The sequence below is a fragment of the Zonotrichia leucophrys genome, chromosome 2, assembly GCF_028769735.1.
Source record: "Zonotrichia leucophrys gambelii isolate GWCS_2022_RI chromosome 2, RI_Zleu_2.0, whole genome shotgun sequence".
Taxonomy (NCBI): Eukaryota; Metazoa; Chordata; class Aves; order Passeriformes; family Passerellidae; genus Zonotrichia; species Zonotrichia leucophrys.
This window is the reverse complement of record NC_088171.1, coordinates 134,015,339-134,039,419: the sequence shown is the minus strand read 5'-3', so window position 1 is coordinate 134,039,419 and position 24,081 is coordinate 134,015,339. Positions and strand designations below refer to the sequence as shown.

Genomic DNA, 24,081 nt, shown 5'->3' with positions numbered 1-24,081 from the left:
ATCATTAAGATAAGCTCTCCTAAACCACAAACAGGTAACTGTTTCATAGCTTTCCCTGTCAATCAAACTATTTTGAAGGCTGTATTTTTACACAGTGATTGCAAAAAGTAAAGGCATGAGAGAAAGAAATGGGTTATAGAACTCCAAACTGGAGTGTAACAGCTTTTTAAGACTTTGTCTGCCTTGAAAGTGGGTTTTCACAAAAGAACATACAACCACACCGATTTAAAGGTGTAAATAAAAATATGTTCAAGCAAGAGAAAAATAAGCTGTTTTTTCAGTTCCAAGATACTCTGTTACCAGTAAAAATAGCATATGCTCTATAAAATGAACCACAGAGAAAAATGGTTCATTATGAATCATATAATGATTATATCTTATCATATCATGATCAAATACCAGTTGCATCTCAGCCTCAACAGATTTTCAATTCTTAAGATAATACCTTTGAAAATGCCTAATTAACAAAGCCTTTCTGAAAAAAGAAAAAATAGCCTGATGCTAACTTCCTTTTTCCCCAGAACAGTTCCGATAACCAAACATTAGAAATAGCCTAAAATGAAATCCTAAGTATCTACAGTATTTTAATGAGCATTACTCTGAAGTAACTAATGGGAAGGTCTTGACAATGGTGCAATCTGTAAGTACCAAGCAGTGAAAGGAACTTTTCTTTTTCTTTAATAAAAGTAAGACTTAGTAAACATGTCTTACAATAAGAGACATTCAAATGGTCACATATAGGAACATCATACACACTGTAACCAGAAAACCTAAGAAACAGAAAGCAGGTTTTGCTAGAGAAACACTGTAAATCCAGGTCACAATTTATCTTCTTCTTTTCACATTAGGATCATATCTGCAACAAAAAAATAAAATCTGTGTCACAAATAAGTAAAACAATGATATTCAAAGTTTATATAGATAGACAATGTGATGCAAACAGCTTTATTACATATTCATAACAAGGGAATAGCCAGTGCTCAGTCCTTTCTTTGACTGCACTCCTACAATTAACCATAGTTACTACTATCAGAATGAAGGATGCATGAGGCAGAAGAACCTCTGTATGAACTGAAGATAACTCTTAATGAAATTTTCAGATTTCCTAACTACTTACAACCTTTAAATGTGATGCATGAACAAGCTTTTTCAAGCCTTTAATGTCCCAACACTAAGCTCTTCTGGAAAAGGACACCACAAAAAACAAGAGAGGAGGGAGGGAAAAGGGGTCCTGTATGTTTATGCTGATCTACATTTGACCACAACTCATTCAGACAAAACCTCTCTGCTGCTTCCTACTCCTACCTAAAGCAGATCCTCACCCTACCTTGCCCTTTATATAGCTTCTGACTGACTTAGAAATTTAGAGCTACTTTCTGGATATACTAAATAGTTACTGATTTACTGCAATATGCTTACAGTTTGACTCTACTTGACACTGCTATCCGTTGGTCTTCTCCACTGTGCTTCATCTCCCAAATTCCTGTCATTTCTTTGAAATTTTGATGTGTTTTGTATTCATGCATGAATAACTTACAGACACATCTGAATGATCAGGTAGTTTTACTTCCACTAATTCTGCTTTCATTCATCAAGACTTTATGCTTAGACAAAAAAATGTGACAACTTGTGAGCAAAATTACATCACCATGTATCTAGAAAGGTATTAGAGGTCACTGTTCTTGCTATACAACTCAGACTTCAAAAATTAAATGTATACCCTTTAAAATAAATGCTCCATTATTAACTGTTAATGAATAGAGAAAGTTGTTAATGCAGTAAGATTTTCTGAATGGCTCTAACATGTATTAGTATGTTAGTATCATGTCTGTTTGAAAACAAATCAGAAAAAAAAAAACCAAAAAAAACCTTTCTTCACCACATACATTTCTCTACTCAAATGCACAACTTTTGGTGTTAGTTAGAAATTCATGAGAAGTGAGAAGTCAAACACTGGTCAGCTGTTTCTCCACATAAAAAACATAGAAAGCAATGAAGTTTTTGCAAAACAAAATGAGGTCCCTGTATTAACTCTCAAAACAGTGATTTGATTTTATTGTTATTGCATTGTAACATGATTGTTTGAACATAACTGTCTTCTGGACAGCAAATTCTATGGAAGATTCTATGGATTTGATATGGATTCTATGGGCAGGAGTGGGGAGATAAAGCAGATAGGAGTAGGAGATGATACCTGATGGAAATCTCTCATCAGAACAACAGCAGCTTCAACCCTGTCTGTGACTGGCTACAGAGATGCTGACAGTCATGAACATCTTTTTGTGTTTTCTCCTCCAACTCACCTCCTCCCATTTTCCATGTTAAATGAAGCCTGAATAAGTTGGTTTTTTTCCCCAGAGAAACTGCTGAACCACTTCTGACTACATTTTATATATGAGAATACATGAAATTTTGTAAAGAATAGTCAAAGTAATCTCTTCCAAAATCAAAATTTGTCCAAAAAATCTGATCCAAAAAATACACATTTTTAAGTGCAAACATAAAAGTCTTACCTAAAGAGATCATCAGCAAGTGATTCTTCTCTTGCCTGTCGGTTCTGTTCCTGAGAAAGTTGATTTAATATTTTAATGTTAAGGATAATTCTAATGAGCCATCTAGAAAAACAATATTCCTGCACTAACACAGTTTTCCCCAAAGTAAGTTCTCTCTAGGTACTCCATTTAGCGCATATTCACATTAGACAAGTTATTTCACTACCCAAATTTGGCTACTGCGACTGAAATGGAATAGTTTGTGAAAGGTGTCAATTTTGGTCAGAAATGTGGTTTTTAGGTTTTAAGCACCAATATAGAAATATAATTTTTTAAATCTGATTATTTGTGTATAAGGGGAATTATAATTAGCATTATCTATATTCAAGGATTAAAAAAATAAGATAAGAAGTGTTGATGCAACTGCATCTCAATCAGGCTGTGGAAACAATATGACTCATCAGCAAGTATTTGTAAGAAACTATCCGAAAATGAAAGTGTTAACGAACTGCCATGATAAGTGGTTTTTTAGGACTTCTATATCTAAAGAGATGCACAAAAGAAAAAATATTAAATTTATTCTTACTACATCTCTTCAGTATACTCCAGCAGAGTTTTACTCATGCATTTTCTGTTCTATTCAAGGGCAGAATATCAACTGTACTGTAGAACTATTTGAACACAGTTAGCCACACAGAAATTCTTCCCAGCTCCCTGTCACATTTTTACAAGTCACGAGTTTACATGGCGCTTATTTCACTCATCAAAAGATTGTTCTCATTTAGGTTACTGATTTTGCTTTCTATAAATATTTCTGATTACATGAGTGTTGCATGCCAAATGAATTTAAATAACCAGAAAAAGATGAGTGTTACACTGACCTCTGACATTCAGTAACTTTACTACTGTACATGCTTCCATGAGCATGTGTGAATGACTAACCAGCTGAGGTTTTATCTAAAAAATAAAATCCTAAAGTATTCCAGTAATGATCACAGGTTGGTATGATCACTGACATTACTCAAGTTTTTATTTGATCACGTTTAAAAATTAATTTCTTACCTCCATTTCTTGCCTTAACCAGTCTTCTAGCTCTGAATTCTTTTTAGCATGGTGAGCAATCAAATCTGATCCTCCAATAATGAGTGGAAGTTGTCCTGCCCCAGGGTAAGCTACCTGTTGGACAATAAATTCTTACAATACAAGGCAAACATACTGCAAATAAAAGATCTATTTTAATAAATTCAGAAAGTCTATTCAGATATCAAAGAATAGTCAGGCAGTCTTCCTTTGATTAACATTCAAAGATCATATTTAAAAGTGACTGAAGTTAAAAAAGCATTTACAGAAAGCTATTAACTCCCTCCTTTTACCAAAAGAAACAAACAAAAATACATCTGATAAGTTAATTTCATAGTGCATTAAGTGGAGTTTGAAATATTGATAAATATCAGTTTATATTTTACTGTCAGATGGCATAAGCATCTGTAACAAAACAGTGGAAAAGAAACTACTATCAGAAAATTAAAACATTATCTAAAAATGAGAGCATACTCCCAGGAAGTAGTATTATCTGATCACATTCTATACATAGTATTTTACTGAAGTGCCTTTCTAGTCATCTCATACCATATGATTTTACTTTTTATTTTATTTTTAATATGAACTGAAGTGGTACTTTTACACTAAACACTAATCACTAATGTCTTCAGAACCCAAGCAAGCAATCATCTTGCCTTCTTTATGGTAAAGCTTTAGTTCTATTTCTAAATCCAAGATTTATTAGTTAAAATGGGAGATTCTGAATCAGACTATGCTGTGTATACAGGTCTTTGGAGAAGTGGGATTGCTAGCTTTTGGAAGTATAACTGAAGTTACAGTAGCTATCACTTAACAACTTATTCCAAGTAACAGCTTGGAACAGGGAAAACAAGTATCTACATAATCTAGCACAAGGTAAGCCTTTGTCAACCTGGCACTTCTTCAGCCAACTAACAAAGTACTGTTTACAGTATAATATGGTATTTAAATTCTTTCTTTAGTTATTATCAATTTATAAAAAAATCTTTAGTAACACATTTCTACAATGAGAAGGCAACACTTAGTATTTTTTAATAGTGCCATCTTGTGACCATTCAAAAAACACACCAACCTTTTTGAACATTTTGAAATTTTTCTTTCCCCCATAGCTGTTATTTCCAGGGAGATGACTGTTCTGTCTTGGATGGCTGACAACCAGTGACCTAAACTCTGTCAACAGAAGCCTGCTAGGAAGATTGCTGGACTCATCTTGCAGTTTGCTGTGGTTCTTATGTGGGAAGAAAAAGGAAGAATCATTGAGGTGTATGAACAGACATACAGCATATCTAACAGTACAAACTGTAGAGATATTATCATAAGCAGAGCTAAACAAAAGTTAGCATTACAAAACAGTGAGGGAAAGCAGGAGCAGTGCTAGAAGCTAAGATGATGTACAGACTTCTCAGCCTCCTTATATACTATGAATTAAGTAAGTTTGTTTTGCTTGTGTTTAAATACGTATTTAAATGCTCCATGGCAGACAAAGTTGAACATCTTTAGCTCAATTCTAGCCTACAGATATCTGCCCAACTTTAGGGCTGTAAGTTGAATTTGATTAATATATTAGATTTTTCTTGTCCATGAGAATGCTCATACATCAGCAAGTTTGCATGCACATTATGCTGCCTGGGGCTACATCTGTGTGGATTCCAAAGGAGTCTGAGCACAGGACAAGCTCACAAGTAACACAGAACTATGTTCAAGGACAGCTAGTCCAGATGCAGTACAACTGCTTTACAGTAAAATATAACTGTAAGTCCTTTAATCTGAGCTGACCCGGCACTTTGGTATACCTGCTCAGCATTCCCTCTAATTGGTTTTTTTTTTTTTTTGTATGTAGGTGAAATGGTATTATTCTGCCCCTTGTTGACTGGCTACATTCTATCTTCAGAACTTTTTTAATTTCAGTCTCATTCAGCCTAGTCTCCTTTCCTGTGCCTCACTGCCACTCCAAGCAATTCTCCTCTCCTTCCTTCATCTCACCTACAGAAAATCAGCACACTACTGTTAATCACTGTATATGACATCTATTTTTCCAATGCTCCATCTCTTCCATTTTACTTGTGATCTTACAGCAGACAAGATTACATCCCTGGCAGGTCTTTAAGTAGTAATCCAAGAAAATCATCAGTACAACTACTAACCACAGCAAAGAGTTAATACAGTGACATGTAGTTTCAGTCACTTTAAGTATCCACCAAATGCCATTACAGAAGCAGACAGATGAACTACTTTTCTTCACAGTCTACAAGCAGGACTGCACTATTCAAATTTACATATGATTATGTTAAGGAGTGCAATCCTCTAAACTTCCTTTACCCTGAAACAGGATCCAAAAATACTATGTTATGAAGAGCAAAATTTTGATGTGTTCTTGTAATGCTTCTTAAAGTTCGCTGTTCACACTTACAATTAGCTGGCTCCTTACCAAGACTGGAGACTCCTGCTTGATATTACTTTTCATTTCTGAAGTTAGAACTGATCCAAGTTCCTCTTCTTTCTATTTGATTAAAAATTATTTTAAATATAAAACTGAAATGAAATGGAAATTTAATTACATAGAATTGTTTTCTGGTCTTTATGGTAGAATAAACATATTCAAATCAATATAAATTTTTAGACAGGAAATAAATTGACCTGTACATTAAATTTTTTATGATTTTATGCACATTGTAACAATCATTGGAGATTTTCTCTATTAAAACATCACTAGTATTTGTTCACTTGTTTTTTTTCCTTTCTTCCTTATACACTAGGAAGTTTTGTCCATCTATACAATCTTCAAAGTTCTGTCAGGTTCTGGAAAACTGTAAAAGCTTTTGAATATAAAAAGAAGCATTTTCAATTTGATATTTGAAGTGCATGTACGTGTAGAAAGGACATTTCATTACCAGAAGAAAGTGTTCTGCACGTTGATTATGTCCTACAGTTTAAAACTAGGTTTGCATTACATAAATTATTTTCAATAGTTGATAAAATACCAAATCATCTTTATGCACCTTGTAGGTTTTGAGTCAACTGCTCACATTCTTTGTCTTGTCAGATACACAAGGTGCATCTGTACTTAGAGAAAGCAGTTATCAAATTTGCCTGGGGACCTTTATCATGAAATCTCCTTCCCAGTCGACTGGAAATGTATTTTACATTAATAAAGTAAGTCATTATTAAACTATGAAAAGACTTCTTTTCAGCAGAAATCTTTAAGTGCATATTTAGCTGCTGAAGTACCAGTTTAGTTGCACATAAGATTATTTTTCTCCTTCAGAATCCTGACAAGAAGTTACACTAGAAAAACTTTCCAAGCACCAAGCAACAAAATTCAATAGACTATTGCAAGCACCAATTTTAGTCGCCCAGTATGCTCAGACCTAATAAAAAGGACCTACTGCCTGACAGTGTAAAAAGCAAGAGACAAAATTCTCTAAATCACAGGACTTGTCTTTTAAAGTTTGCCTGTTAGTAACACACACAAAAAAAGAGCATTATAATGAAGTTAAAGTTCACACTTTGCCAGAAGCAAGCTCCAGTAAAGCATCAACAAGGTGTCAAGCTGCTCTCACCTAAGGATGCATAGAGAATTAGTCATTCTTATGTGGTCCAAGGAATCTTGCGAATTCCAGTTAATCATGCATTCAAACTTTTAAACACTGAAACACTGCCTACACTGTAAATGGACTGGACAGTAAGTGCTAAAGTATATATATTCTAAATAAACAACAAAAATTTTTTTTTTCTTATTTCTATTGTATTGTTAATACTCTAGACCTCTTAATATTATTTTCCTTTACAAATCTGCTTTTCTTTTTTTCCAACAAAGTGACCATTGTTAACTCAAGGTGTATGGTTTTCTTCATACCTCTTAGAAAATTTCCTTAGTGTCAAAAACAGAAACAGGAAAATAATCACAAAAACACAAGCTGTGTTTTGGTTTTGCTGTTGTTTTTGTTGGTTTTGGTTTTAAATTTCTCATACAGGAATTTTAATAAACTTTCACACAATATCAAAAGACTCAAAAGACATTGGACATTACTGTGGTACTCAACAGAAGAGGTCAACTAGAAGTTTCTTTAGAAAATAATTACAAAAATATAATTGAGTACTATCTTAGTATAAATAACAATACTGTAATTAACACAGCAACAAGCAGTCCAAATTTTTCTTGGACTACAAATATATTCTCCTATTCTACTTACAGTATATAAAGTAAAAAAAAAAAAGGAAATGTTCAGAATACAAGCAGCTTTCAATAAGCAAGGAAAAAAAATGCCCAGAAGAATGAAAAACCATTTAGGTAGGTGCAAAACTGCAATGTTCACATGTAAAAGATGAATCATTCTGAACTAAAAATCAATGTATGAGATGTAAGCAAACAAATTTTACAGAGCCACTTTGTTTATGCAGGCAACCTCCTCCTTAAAGGAGTTAATTGCATCCTTCTAACAAAGTTGCAAATTTCAAGATTAGGCACCTGAGAATAATATAAAACTTACCAACACTTTATTCTCCTCTTGCTGATTTACAGTTACTTCTGGAATCCTGCTTCCTTTGGCTTCCAAACACTGTTTTTTTCGTTTACTTCTTTGAGCTTCCTGGTCATGATCTGCCATTTGATCTTCCCAGTCTTCGTCTCCACTTCCAAATACAATTTCTAGTGCTTCTGTGTCTTCAGATAAATCATCTAACTCCTTTCTCTTTTTTGGTGCATGATTTTCTCTAGAAGAGGTTTTAGTGTCTGTTCTATCGCTTGTTAGTTTGACACTTTCCCTCATAAGCTTCATACCCCTATCTTCTGCAAAATTTGGGTTTGGGTCAAGGATGTTATTTTTCTGTTGATGCTGTTTTGCTTCACTATTGCACATCAATGAAGTTGTGGATTCAGTGCTCTTGGGAAGAGGCGATGACCTTTCCTCCAGTTTGGCTATTTTGGGTACAGATGTTTCTTCTTCTTCAGATCTTTCCCTTAGCCAGAAATAAATTACAAAAGAAACAAATTACAAAAGCATTTTTGAGTATGATTAGCTGCACCTACAACATAACAGCTTCTGGGGTTTTAGGGACTGCCTTGTGAAATTTAAAGTACCCTTGAGGAAGAGCTTTCTATTCTAGGAATTTGATCTAAAAATTACCTTTTTAAGTATATGTCAAATTTAAAGTACATTGCTTGAGTTAAAATTTTCTAGAAACATCATGAACATACCAATAAGAGAAGTAATGGCAAGAACATTTCAAGTACCTTTTTCTGGAAACCTGGAAGTAATTTCTAATTGAGTTTGGATGACATGAAGCACTCTCACGAGGTTTGCCAGCTTCTGGAATTTTAGATGGTGAGACAGGCTGACTTCTTTGACTGAATCCAGATGTTCTGCTCCCTCTAGGCATCGATGTTCCTGCATTTACACTGCCACTTGTGCCACTGTTTTTCTTTCCAGTTGTATCCTGGAAAGCCATTTTCCTTTGCCTATGCACCTGGGAAGTATTCTCTATCTCCATACTAGATTAGAGAGGAAAGAAATACTAAATTATATACGGGGAGGTTACCAGAGATACACACCCAATCACAGATACACTTTTTTAAAAAGCTATACCTGTACTTTGAATAAACTTGTAAACAATGTGCTAAAAACAAAATGTGAAACATGCTATGATCAATACATTTTTATAATTGTGAAACGGCTTGAAAATTTTTAATAGTTCAGCCAGTCAAGATAGATATACAGTATCTTCATGTGTATTTGAAATTCATCTAAATCCTATGGGATACTTTCTGTAATCTAGTACTCAAAACCAGAAATGATCTCACTGCAGACAAGTGACAGCAATTCAGTGAATGGCACTTCTAACCCTGCATATCTTTCCCCATGGCAATGACAGAGCTCCTCTGCCATAAAAGACTGCTTTATTTGCAAGTATTAGCTTAGAAATTGCCATGAATACTTTACCATGTCTGCTCCTCTGTATCAGCTATGTATAAGGTGCTGCTATGTGCAGCAGTTGGCATTATGGTTTCATCCACAGCCACACTCTGGGAAATGGCTCGGCCTACAACAGCTGATGCAGAACTTTCAGGTACAGCTGCAAGACCAACACAAAAATTAGAAGGTTAATATCAAATCTGTGATTCTTTGCATTTGCTATTTCACATTACTACCTGATCACGTGAGATCTTTGTAAAATGATCTTAAAGCAGTTTTCAAAAATAAGCAGATTTATTAATTTAAAAAAAACTGACAGCTCTAAAGGACCATATTCTGCAATTCAGATTTAGTTAAATATTCTACTGATTAAATAATGAAATTCTGCTTAAATAAAAATGAAACATAATGAGAAATCATATACCAATACGTACATAATGTACTTTAAAAAACATGGGGTATATATTTTATGCAAAAAAATAAAATATATCTCATACAATATATACATCATGCAAAACTGTCAGGGCACAAAATTCCTTATATTTACTCCTTTATGATGATCTCTAATGTGATTATTGTATCTGGGACACAGGTTTTTTTTTCAATTTTAAACCCTGCTCCCTTTAAACTCTGATATATAGTCTGTTTACACAATTTCAGACAACTTAACTTTTATCCACTTAACTTGTTCAGACTGGAAACAGGAATCAGCACCTCTGTCAGTATTGCATAGATGTCTTTCTCTATTCAAAATACATTTTCAAACAAGTAACATTCTTGCATGTTAAAGACAAACTTCTGGGGGTTGTTCTTTGATTTTCTACCTGACACTACATTTTGTAGAACAAACCAGAATCTATAAAACATAATTCTGAAAACATCATAGCAACAAAACATAGAATAATATGAAGAGGCATGAAAAGAGAGAAACAAAACCTCTTTCTGTCTCTCCAAGACTTTTGTTATTACCACATTAGCAAATAGAAGCTTCAAGTCACGACTTGGAATGTCCACTCCCAAACTAGTACTGCAGCAAATGTGGTGATCATGTCTCATTGTTTTAACTTATGGAAAGATTATTTTTAGTTTTGAACTGTGCAGGAGATGTCTGTATTTTCCTAAAGCAAATTCTGTTTAGAGCAAAGGGCAAAAAAAGAAAAAAATGCAGTCCTTACAAATTATTTCGATTCTTATTCTCTTGATTTCTGAAATTCATGTTTAACTTCCTGATTACTCCAGCCTTTTATGAAAAGACAGAATAGCATTCAAACTACTACATACATATGAATTCAGTGGTCACTAAAAATATGAACTTCAGATCCTTTTAAAGTACCTTTCCTTTCAAGGTCACTGTTCTACGTGTCTGCCTTTTAGGCTAGTTTTAGATCCACTTTTTTATTTACATAAGAGTAATATAATTTTCATTACATTTTACTGCAAGACCATTAAAAACCAATTACCTCTTTGGAGTTGTATACATTTTTCACAGAATGTCACTCCTTTTTAGTGGTCTTGCAAAACAGATCAACTTGAACAGTATAACTGATGCTCCTATACAAAAAGAAATACTGCCTCTTTGAGGCTGTAAACTTATTACTACCCTTCTTCCAATTACCTTTGGAAATAGGCTGCTTTTGAGGGTTGCAGTATTTTTCTGTAGACATGAAGATAACTGCCAATCCAATTTCTGCCTCTGGAATAGCCCTAAGATTCTTGCTGTTAATATACAAATAAAAAAAAAAGCTTTTCAGTACAGATTCAAATACAAACAGGCAAATCACCACAGGTATGGCAAAGTACAAAATGTTCCATTCTTCCTCCAAAAAAAAATCAGCCTCCAAAAAACACTACCTTTTTTCCCAATACAGTAAGTCAGCACAATTATCCTTCATTAGAGCCATGTGCTATATGTGTGAACTCCCATGTTTCCTGCTGCTGTAGCCACTGTATAGCTCCAGTAATCTGGCCCATACATCTCTCCTTTCCTGATTTTTGGGCATATAACCAATTACGCTCTACTTCTGATTCAAAAATGTGTGAAAAGAGACTTGAAAAATCTGACCACTTCTTACAGGTCAGGCACCCTTCCCCCCCAAATCTTCTGTACTACAGTCATGAGGAGAGATTGAGTACTGTCTTCTCTAACTAGCAGGAAAATTTAGGGGAACTAGGTTTATGTGTTAGGATTGAGATTTTGTTTCATTGTTTTAATAAAATGGCATAATGATAATCCTAACATTTATAATATATGCAGTCTGCCCTCTCAAACAAAACTACCACCAAAACAAAAAGTCATTTTCATTAAACAGAAGCTGTCCTTCAAAAACACTGTACAAATAATTGTACAACATGACCTCAAGGTGCCATCTCATCTCCTTTTGATGAAATACATATAATCAATGAAATATCATAAATTATCTATTTTGAATTCTTAGAATATATTAACTTCTTTTCAATACTAGAAAAGAAACTATTTGCTGTTTGTAATTTTAAAGCAGCTTCATTATAATGAATTTTTGTAGAACTGAGTTCTACAAAAAGATAATAAAAAGAGAAGAAAATGGGAAATCCATCAAATCCTCACGGAACTGCCAAGTTCTTTCTTCACTGTTTCAAAAAGTTGTAGTCCCTCTGCTAAATACTTAGAACAATGTAAAAATGTCCTCTTTATAAGCAGCCTCCTGCTAAAATATGTATGCAAACACCATGACCAAGCCTCTGTAGAAGTTCTGAAATTGCCCTACTGCTGTACGAGAGAACAATGCTGCACCTTTCCAAGTCAGTCAGAATGGAATCAGTCCAGTTTGTCATAGAGTCAGATCCTGAGATCTGAGAGTTTGCCAAACCCACATCAACTACACAAACTTCAGGAGAAAGTAGTAAAGGCATTTCTTTTCTTCCTTCCGTCATCAACTTTACTTCCCCTCCTCCAAGAACAACTGCTGGACCCAGTTTCTTGTGCTATAAAGAGAATGCAAAAAAAAAAAGAAAAACTTAGAACGTAGAGGTATCAGAGGTATCGGAATACAGAATTATCAGTGTAGTGCTTCTCACTGATGCACTACTGCAGATGAAATATGTTCTGTTCCTTCTTTATATTTTATCTTGCTTAGGCCACTGTACCATAGGAAAAATACACAGAAATTCTTCTCTCCTGATGAACTCAGAATGAGTGTGATTTCAGAGTGAATAAATCTGCATTTAGCTACCCCCGCAATATTTTTGCAATGTAAAGCCTGATTACCTGTTTGGCAGTTAGAAATACAAAAGTTTTTCCACTGAATATTTTTTTCCTTTCATGATGCTCAGATAAATCCAAGTTTTCGCTGCCAATGGAAGGCTCATCAACTGGAGGATAAAAGCTGCAAGAACAGAAAATGAAAGTTACAAAATTCAGATTTGTTTATCAGTACTGACTCACAGTCCTTCCTGTTTAAGAGTCAAGTTCTGAAGTTAAAATCCTGCATTTCTCTGTGAAAACTACTTACATAAATAATTTTCAAGAGATTGTTAAAAAGAAACAGAGCCCCCAATTTCTCAACATTAAAGAGAAGACCACGACTTTCTACTTCAGTAACTACGAAAACACTTTTAGGAATGCATTCACCCAATCTGCTGTACACATATCCACATTCTTACTAACAATACTGACAAATGAGACTGCAACTTCATTCTGCACTTACTCTAAATAATAGTAAAACTCCACAAAAAATTAGTCATCCTGCTTCCTCTACTCTCCCTGTGTGGACAGTCACCCCTCATTCTCTTCTACTGTGTTAAATCGTGTACCACCACACTCAAGAACAGCCTACAACATGACAGCAGACAAGTACACTTTTTTTGCTGGTGGGATAGAGAACAGAAGGGATTCACTCTACAGATTCTCTATTAGTTCATCCAACACAGGGAAACTGAGCAGGAGTTTAGCTGGAAAATGTATTAGGCAAAAATAAAACTCTACCCTGAAGCCCTAAATTACGTCACAGCCTGTGACTTCAGCTCCTGTTAATGATGGCCTGCCCAGAGCATGAAAAGCCTGAGGAGTTAGGACATGCATCTACCTAATAATTTCAGGATACTTACAAGATCTTTGAGCCACATACTCACAGCTACAGCAAGTCTGACAGACCAATATGAAGGCATATGTCAGAGAATGGAAACTATAGGTCAATTTTAACCAAATTATACCACATCTGTACCCAAACAGCTGTTTATGTACATAGTTTGGCTGATCACAGAACTACTTATCTTTATTCTGACAGCTGATGATGTATCCTTTCCATACTACTATGCAAGAAAAAAAAAAAAAAAAGAAACACAGCAAAAAAATTCAGTTTAACACTAAAGATTGGCAGATTCCAAGGAAGAAACATATGAAATGCCAAAATATTGACGTTTTAGAATGTCACAGTTTGACGCTGGCACAATGCCAGTGCCCCCATGAAAATACATGCTCCCTGGTGTCTGCTGTGAGATGTGACCAGGAATAGAGCAAAGCAGGCTCCAACTTAGGAATGAAGAAGAAAAAAACTTTATTAACCTACAACTATATAATAAAAAATTTCATTAACCTACAACTAAAGAAACACAGACAGAACTCAGAATGAAAACCCTCCAAAAACATTCCTCCTTCCCCCACCAAATTTCCAACACATCCACCCCTCAGATCACCAACTCTCAGTCCATCACCACCCTTCAGATAATCAATTCTCAGTTCATCAAGGAGTGAGGAGTCCCTCTTGTACCAAAGGCTTCCCCTGGAAACACAGTTGAGACCTCTTGTGCTTCCATGTCACTCATGGTACCGCCCAGAGATCATTTGCCATCGTGACATCTTCCTTCCATGCCCAGTGCTCTCACCACTGTGCACGGACCAGAGCTGCTTCTAGGGTTCCCCTTTGAAGGATGCTTTACGCAGTTCTAAAAAAACCACAGTCTCTCACTTTTGGGACATGTGTCCCCCCAAATTTCACCCCCTGGGGCCAAGGGGTCTCGAGAACAGAGATCTTGGTCTCCAAAGACGAAGGGCACCACCACTCACCCGTTCTCTCTGTTCACGCACTCTTTCACATAACATCACTGCACTCTCTTGGCTCCAAGCCATTGCCTCCCCCTAAATGCAGTCTCTGTGTCACAGGAAAAATGGATCTGTCCATGGCTATACAAGAGAAGTCCAGCCAAAGGCCACTCCATCACCTCCTGCCTCCCAAGATTCTTCTCCACTTCTCTCGTGGCCCCTTTCCTCTTATCTCTATCTCTCTCCTCATTCAACTCCAGGAGGATCAGCATTTGTAAGGTTTCCATCATCCAAGAAAAGGCTTAAAAATCTCAGGCTCTGCCTGTCCAGAACTCCCATGCTGCCCTGCCAGGCACCTTCTCACCGCAACCCCCCCTTCTCCTTCTCAGCCGGGCGTGCTATCAAATTTCAAGGCGGCACCGGCACAGGCACCGGCACAGGCACCGGCTCTCTCTCTGTGTCTCCCCTGGGGGTGGGGGCAGCCCGATGTCTCTCAGGGCTCCTCCACCCTTCCATCCTGCAGGGCCTTCACCTCCCCTCTGTCCAAGGCCCGGCTCACCTCACCCGGCAGCACGGCTTCCCCTCCCGCCCGGCCCGCAGCCGCAGGGGAGCTCTGCCCTGTTTCACCACCGAAACGAAAGAGAAACTTTTCCTGGCAGTTCTCTGCTTTTAACCCCGTGTTCTCAGAGCGTATTCGTGTCCTCAGTGGCCACACCAGGTGCCAATATTCAAATCTGAGCACCTATTGGTTTGTCCACAGCATCCCAAAAAACCCACTTCCTCTCAAACCAGGACATAGAAAAAAAAAAAATAAATCATTTGTAAACAGAAAAACGTCCCTCAATCATAAAAAATAAACCTATATTTAAAGCTGAACACAAAAATAAGCACATAAATTTTCTACTTCACCCAAATTTGCAATTCAATTATAATAGGCTAAAATGTGTTATGAATAGGCTATATAGCTACAGGTGCTTTTAAATAATCTTCATTCTTATGTGTTCTTCACAATCAATTCTTCAACCTTTATGTACACAATGAAAAGTAACCAATCTAAATCCACCAGATTTTGAAAGGTGAGTATTTGATGTATTTCAGCAGCCTGCTCAAATCTGCTTACAGAAATATGGTTGCATTGAAATTGAATAGACGTGATAAAACTTACTAATTTTACATAGAAGGGCAATTCAAACTTTAGTTATTATGCCAGAAGATTTCTGATAGCAAATTCTCTAGAGACAGTTATTAACCTAAGATAAATCCAAGGGACAAAGTCATCTTTAAAGATGAAAGCACACGTAAAAATGGAAAAACAACAGTTTTCATTACTTTGAAACTAGAGTTTAATTTCTTTATAAATATATTTTAAAATCTCCAATTTTTAACTTCAGTATACAACTTTAAATTATAATTGTCTCAAAAAAAAACCTAAAAAACAACCTTTGATTTTCCTTATAAACTCTTAGCGAATGCTGATCCAAGCTCAACAGGCAACAGTCTTTTGCAGTCAAGATTCTGAATTTTCCTCATATTTGGCCTCATAAGCTTTTAATAGTAAGCTTTTAACACCATTAACTAGAAAAGATCCTCTACAACCTTGAATCTCTCAATGCATAGATTTTGACTCTTGGTGAGTTTCTGTTAAAAACTCTGTTACTTTTCTTCTTTTTCAAAGCCCTGCACTATTGACACTGGCCTGCAGTAATAAAACACATTATTTCTGTGCTCATGCAGCCATTTGTGAAATCTTCAGTTATTGTTCTTCCTTGCATAGGCTGTCAGAGAGTACCAGAGGACTGGGGTAACACCATAAAAAGCTCAAGAAGTCTCACATTCATATGGGAACTGCAGGTTTGTATTACATGAAGTCTTACTGTAAACAAAAAGACACTAATTATTTTTTTCTTTTTAAGATAATGTTTCCTTAGGCTTTTTGGGAGGGACCAGCTCTAAAATAATAGTAAAGATTAATTTAGCAGTGTCACCCAGTACTACCATCTCAATATACTTTTCCTGTTTCACACCCAAACCAGTATTGCCCCAAGCTGTCTGGTGTCCTCTGGCTATACCAGCTCAGGTCAGCTCTAGCTACAGTGCACAATCTAGAAATTCCCAGTCCAAGTTACAAGTATTTTTGGTAGTTTAATGAAAATAGCTGCTAAGCAAATTTTCAGCATCTTCCCACAAGCTACATCTCAAAAACATGATCTATTTAAAATACAGCAATTATTTTAAACATAGATCTGTGTATTAAATCAGCAGTTTCATTTAGCTTGATACAGAACTCTCTGAAAGCTACATAAAATGTGTATACTGCCAGTGTCACTACCTTTTAGCCAGTTCAGTTCCACTCAGCATTTTAAAAGTTAGCAAAAACATTTCAGAAAGGTAAACATTTCCATCTGCTTCTTTTTCACACTTAAAAGCCAATTATACTGTCACTTCTGTATTAAATAGACACACATCCTGGCTGCAAGACAAAGACACTGTTTACTTGTTCCTGTAACAGACAGGAACAGCAGCATTACCACCAGGTAATATTCCAGCAAACAAATTCCAAGTTGTACAACCAATCACTAGCTTTTGATGGCTTGTATGACCTCTACTACAAAAGAAAAAAAAATCTCACAGTAAAGTATTTCAGAGAGTACTAAATAGTTAGTTAAGTTTTCTTACATCCTCAGAAAGCAATGCAGAAGTTTGAGTAGAAGGGAAAGTTACAATTCATTCAGATTCTCTTTCTTCTGAAACTGAAGAACAAATAAATTATAAGCCACTCACAGATGACTGACTGGCTTCGACATATTACATAAACCCTGCTAATGTAAAGCAGCATCTAGAAACTAAGGAGTATTTCCCACCAATTTCTCCAGATTGGCATCTGAATTTTGGTAACAAGGTAGTGTCATGTTCTGTGAAATATATTTTACCACATATCAAGCACAGCTTATTGTGAATCCTCTTGTTTTGTTTCTATTTCCACGTGTGCACCAGAACCTTGTTTAGCATCTAGCCAGCCTCAGTCTTCAAACTGTTCTAGCAATGGCTACTACCACACCTACTAAAGAAAACAAATTGCCATTTCCTAACATATATGCATATTTATGCCCATATGAATGTATATACATAGTGGGAATTTCTTACCTATATAAACCACGTGCTCATACAATAAAAAACCAACAACCACAATCCTCAAACAAAACACAAATGTCTCCCTTTTCAAGGTAAAATGAGTAGCAATATGGGCTCAGATTAAATTGTCACATACAATACTGTGACTATTTTACATTTTCTCACATTGAGAAAACAACCAGAAGAGCTATTCTGCAGTATTTATTGATTCCAAATTAAGAACTGCCTTTTGAAGTTAATTTAACCATGAAAACAATGAATATTTTATTCTCATTTAGTGAAAGCCAATGCATATTAGTCTCACTTCATCTCTCAACAGATAATTAAAAACCTCTTCTATTTCAGAGAATTCAACGGTCAAGCTAACTCTGTTCTGACCAAAGTTTACAGTAAACTCAGTAACTAACAGCACACTGGAAAAATACCTCTGTGTAACGAAATAAACTTGATCTGATTTCTTTTATAAAAGTGTAATTTATTTTTATGTATCAATTCCCAGAAGCATTTGAAGCAACATTTAAATACCAACAAACAAGTTCCTTTTCAGAGACAGTAACATCTCTAAGCACAGAGTCAATTCCAGAGCTCATTTTATAACTCTAGAGATGAGAACAATACAATCGCTGGAATATTAATATGTTAATCATACTAAGTATTCCTCCACAAATAAAATTACTATAAAATTGCACATTATGTCAAAAATCATCAGATAAATGTGTAGTTGTCTGATAATCTAGCTCCCATAAATTTAATTCTGCAACACAGTAAACATGATGATTTGGCAACTTACCTTACATGATTTGGCAACTGTTGCCTGGACTGAACAGCTCTGATTAATTCAGAAAAAAACTCTGGTTTTATAATTGGTCGAGCACAAATCAAAGCACATATAGTCTGAAAAACCAGAAAATACAAATTTACTGCATAGAAGAAGTTCAGATAGAATATGGTTCAACTGACATTAGCTTTTCAAGATCTAAGATGTGGAAAATAAAACAATACTGATTTGTGCTTCTAGGATTGTTTTGCTTCTAAGAGCCTAGCTTTTAATTGGCGTCTTGATTAAAGTTATGAAAATGTAGAAGGTAACTAATGAAAATCACTAAGTCTTCAAAACTGGCTTTTTTTGTTTTCTTTCCCTTCAACCTTATGTTGACATACACATCTTCCAAACCTGGAGAAAGAAGAGTTGACTACAGTTTTGTAGAGAACAGTCTTGAACAGCTCTAGAATTTAATTAGCAGTTGTGGGAAAACCACAAAGCAATGCTATCAACAGGCAAAAGCTCAACATACCTTAACAGTAACTTTTACTGATACCATTACAAGGTGGGTACATTCTTTTGTCCATTCATTCACTACAAGGCCTCCAAGCTGCTGGATGGCTTGATTTAAAGCATTTTTCTGAGCTACATCTAAACACGAGGAGCAGACAACCAAAGGTTCATATTCCACTCTGCAAAGAGCAAGTAAAAGAGAATTGCTTAAGTTAATTCAGCCAATCATCATGATGAACAGAGCTGACTTAACTATCACATTCTGCATCTCATGGAAATCTGAAGGAAAAAAAGTAAAAGGCCCACACTCTAATCTAGATCAAAGTAAAATCTTCCTGCTTTAAAATTTCCTGAAGAAACAAAATACTAATTTTTATTCAGAAAAATTAATGTCAATTTGACCTGAAATATTTTATGGACTTGTGGCCCTCTTACAGACATCACCTAGAACTAATGTCTCAAGAATAGAGCAAGGTCTGGGAATATCCAAAAGATATTTGAATGTGTGCCTCCAAAAGCAAAAGTATGCTCAAGAGGACAGGTCATCAACAGATCAATACTTAAAAATATAAGTATCATAAAATGCAATTTCAAGTAAATTTCCTAACATGGACACGTGTCCATTATCCTTGACCATAAGCCTTTATATCTATTTTAGATCTTCCATATCAAATTATATTATTTCATGTTTAGATTATTTAAATTTCCTTCTAGACTTTCTAGTACAACGGCCATGATGTATCTGGTCTCATGGTATGATTCCTGTATCATGTTTCAGCTACGTTTACCTAAAATATTAAAAAAAAATTATTGTAGTAATAGGAGGAGAATGTCAAGCTTTTTCTAACAATAAATAATACCAGCAGCATTGATTAAACTGAAAAAAATTTTAAGTCACAAAGCCACCACATTGATTTTAATGGTCATTAGACTCTTCCTATTTATCTGCTACTTCATTTTGAGAAGTGCTTCCTGAAAATAAACAGATAGCACCGGCTACCATGTTAAATTTGGAAAAAAAAAATCAAGCTGGTTTCACATCCTCCTGCAGTGTCAGTTCTTTTCTCATTACATTCTAACAAGGGCTCCAACAAACTAAAAACCTTTCTCCCTGCTTCTCACTTGGTGTAGGATTTTGTTCTTTGCCTAAAAGAGCCTGAAAATACTCTCTGTACATGACATATTATCTTCTAAAATGCCAATGTTTTCTTATCTACAATTTTAATCTCCCAGTGTCAAAATAAATTAGGTAAAAATAGAATGGAAAACTATTTCAGAAGCAGGTGTGGAACACAGGCAAAATACTACTTACCTCCTTTGCTTTCTAAAAATCAATCATTGCTGTATCACTTGCAAAGTTGCATGATATACTCTTCTAAAAAATTAATTTTTTACTTGATATTTTATAATCAAAACACTTACCTAAACTTGCTCTCAAAGACTCCAAAGTTGATTCTGTCACCAGATTGCAAAGACACTGAAGCACCATTGAGTTTTGATCCATTAACAAAAGTGCCATATTTGGATGTATCTCTTACTGTTAGTACTGGTACTGTGAGAGACTGACTCTGAAAATAAACATAAATAAGCCATTATAGTTTATCAGAATGAGACAGCTTTATCAGAAACAAGTTACTAATTGTGAATCAAAGTAATGGATAAATAAGAAGCAGCCAACAAAAGATCATGTTAAAGAAAGACTTTGGACAATAAGTCTTGCTATATATAATTATTTGTCTTCTGTTTTTCGCTGTAGAGGAATGAGAGAAAATATCCATGTTTTTAGCCTTAGAACTTTTGTGCTTCTTACTCTTTTTGGAGATAGCACTTCATCTTTCTGGAGTGTGCATTCACTCACTGGCCCAAAGCCCGAGCTGGTGCAATTTAGCAAGGCTCTAAGATTTACTTTATTTTCACCTACCACACAGTTCTATCCTGGGCATTGGGCTGAATTGCAAGCAAAAGCCCCAGGTCACCTGAGGGCACTTTCTTGTGCTTCCTTCCACGAGGAATGCTAGTCTTGCCTGAACTGCAGGACATGGATTCACCAGCAGCTCTTGAGAAGAGGTCAGGTACTGTCAGATTTCCAAAGTGGCTCACAAGCCAGTGAGAACCCTGACAGCTTGTTTTTATGAAATTCTGCCATGCAGTTATATGCTGCTACACAGAATGGGTAAGGTGTGAAGGGACCACTGGAGGTGATCTAATCCAAGCTGCCCGTTGGAGCAGGTTTCCTTACAGAACACTACTGGGGATTGTCCTTTGGAGTATCCAGAGTAGAGACTCCATAACCTGTCTGGGCACTCTGCTCCAGTGCTGAGTCCCTCTCACAGTAACGCTCTTGTGTTTTCAGGTGGAACTTTCTGTATTCCAGTTTCCGTCATTCCTTTCCTAGTGTTTGGCACAACCAAGAGCCTGGCTCCATCCTCTGACACCCTCCCAGCTGCTGACAGACATAACGAGGTCCCTTCTCAGTGGTCTCTTCTCAAGGCTGAATGGGCCCAGATCCCTCAGCCTTTCCTCACAACTGAGGTGCTCCTGTCCCCTCATTATCTTCATAGCCCTCCACTGGACTCACTCAGTATTTGCAGTATTAAAGGGACAAAAAACTTTCACATGTTTTATTTTAAACACTACATAAGGTTACATAAATGAAATTTCTGCTGACTGGCTTCAAAACATCCATAACTGTCACAACACTCAGTGACATAAATTGCTGATTGCTAATTCTCCTTGGTACATTTTTCTTTTCTGTGCCCTAAGCAAATACAGAATTAATGATGTGAAATAAAACATAAGCTTAGTCTGCAGTGAAACAACTGAACCACTTCCCAGAACCTAAAAATTTGTCTGTGTAGTGAAACTCAATTGCATCATTTTCCTGCTATGATTATTTTAATACAAATTCCTAGTGAATCTTTGCTCTGGTATAAAAGGAATCTTGGATTACTAAAATTATGCCACAAAATTCCTCAACAAAGCAAAAAAACCTAATGGGGAAGAAATAACTTTCAAGATAACAAAACCAAAAACACAGGTGATCAATGCTTCTACTCCAAGCATAAAACTGGTGAGAGCAAAATGAGAGTATGCATGGTCATGGCAGCCTGAATTACCCCCACAGAGCACTGATAACACAATAAAATGGTGGCTACTTACAGGGCTTGTTTCAGGCCGACTTACGGTCAGAACTGCGTGACTTCGGCTGATGGACTGATCATCCTGAATTAAAATTGTGCAGCTCCTGCGTCCCACAACGTATTCTACACCGCTTAACAGCCGATAGGGCTCCCCTGAAAATCAACAAGAGACAGAAAAATAACAGTTTAGAAAAAAATCCCAGCAAAATACCTGAAGCATATGGGAGAGACACTGAGAAGTCTGTAGTACATCTAAATCTCAGCTCAGCCATGCATCATTTATGGTCATGGTGCCAATAATGCCTAGGTTGTGGTTTTTATCCCCATGTGCCATTCACTTAAGAACTGGACTCAATGACCCTTCCAACTTAGACTATTCTGTGACTCTGAATTCTGTGATTCTGATTAGAACTATCCATTTAGCTTATAGACAAAACCTCTTTCCTTCTTTCTTGCTTGCTCCCTTGCTCTGCCCATTATAAAAGGACATATTTTACGATAAATCAGTTTCAAAAGGGCAGCACAATTTTTTCAAGGACAATATATTTTTACCAATATTTTCTTGAAGATTAAGTGTAACATCTAGAAGAAAAAAGCCCCACAATTTAAGATAGATTTTTCTAAAACACCTTTGTAAGGCTACCTAATTTTTTGAGGTTATATTATTTATTCACATAACTGATTAAGAGGTTCAGAGGAAAATGTCTTCCTAATGAATGTAAGATCTTCACGTAAATGAAATTGATACTTAGTAAGTTCAGCCTCTGACCAATGCTTATGCTTTAGCTTATGCTTTGTACCTGTCACCTGGACCCCATGGTGGCTTCCCAGTGAATGGCTTGACCTCCCAAAGGTGTGCTACCACTGGTCAACAGAAACAAAAATGATCCTTGATGAATATAAGTACATAAAGACAGATTCCAGTTATCGATCCTGGCAAATAACTTTCCAAATATGAACTGTGCAGAAATGATCATTCTGAATAGAATGAAGAGTGTTTTGATTCACTCAAGAGCTCTTTAAGCAGTAAGAGGTAAATCAGTTCATTTCAACATGATTAGGTGCATCCAAATTTTTCTCCCAGTGAACCAGGAAATAGAGCAGATGCAGTTGTATCAAGTCTGTTCCTTAAAAGCACTTAGGAAGAAATATATGTATTATATGATACCTATTATAAAAGCTCCTATAGACAAGAAAACAAGGAAAAGTATAGAGGCGATTTAGTTTCAAAACCCTTCATGCAAGAAACGCCATGAAGTTCAACACTTGGTCCTTGAAACATCAACACAACAGTTACACATCGTTTCTGAGGTTGCTGCCTGAGAGTTAACTCTCCAGGTACTTCAAAGCAGGACTCTGTAACCTGCAGCACCCTAAGGCATCCCCACACGGGCTCGGAAAGCAGCCCTGCTGGGTTTGGCAGGCGTTGTGGCCGGCAGGGCTCCAGGGAAATACGGAGGCTTCGGCGAGGACGAACGCCCCGAGCGACCAGGACTTGGATCAGCACCGGCCCAGGCAGCTCGGACAGACACACCCGGCTGGAGCCAGCCCTGGGGCAGCCATCGGCCCCGGGGCAGCCATCGGCCCGGCACGCCCGGGGACTGCGCAGCAGCGGGAGGGGCGGCGAAGGGTCCGCGGTGCCCGGGCCCAGCCCGCCGGAGCGGCGGAGGCGTCTGGCGTTCCCTCACCTTTTCCCGAGGCGGGCACCAGCTTCCACATCCTGGAGCTCCGCCCGGCAGCCCCCGGACAAGGCCTGGCCGGGGAGGGAAAATCCCGAGAGCTGCCGCTACCGCCTCGATCCCGCGGGCCGGGCCGGGCCAAGGGGAGGGACGTGACCGAAGGCGCCGCCTACTGGTCTCGCGCTACCGCTGCAGCCGTGGGCCGGCGCGCGTGCGCGGGCGGGGCCAGGGGCTGGGACGAGGCCGGAGACTTGGCCTAGACGAAAGCGGGCCGGGGCTGGGCCGAGGCGGAAGCGGGGCGGGGTCGGACCAGACAGGGGCCGGGGCTGGGGCGCGGCCGAGACGGGACCGGG

General features: G+C 37.0%; 1 protein-coding gene across 1 annotated transcript; it reads right to left on the bottom strand.

The window, feature by feature from the left end:
• Positions 1-662: 662 nt before the first annotated feature.
• Positions 663-23,907, bottom strand: NBN (nibrin). Its single transcript, XM_064706541.1, has 16 exons — positions 23,738-23,907; positions 22,069-22,202; positions 20,332-20,477; positions 18,929-19,088; positions 18,424-18,527; positions 12,729-12,846; positions 12,255-12,445; positions 11,100-11,200; positions 9,512-9,644; positions 8,806-9,063; positions 8,063-8,531; positions 6,001-6,072; positions 4,645-4,800; positions 3,555-3,668; positions 2,514-2,563; positions 663-856 (listed from the first exon to the last, which is right to left on the bottom strand). Exons 1-16 carry the CDS (start codon positions 23,766-23,768, stop codon positions 826-828), a joined length of 2,268 nt encoding a protein of 755 aa, XP_064562611.1. The 5' UTR covers positions 23,769-23,907; the 3' UTR covers positions 663-825.
• Positions 23,908-24,081: the final 174 nt, after the last annotated feature.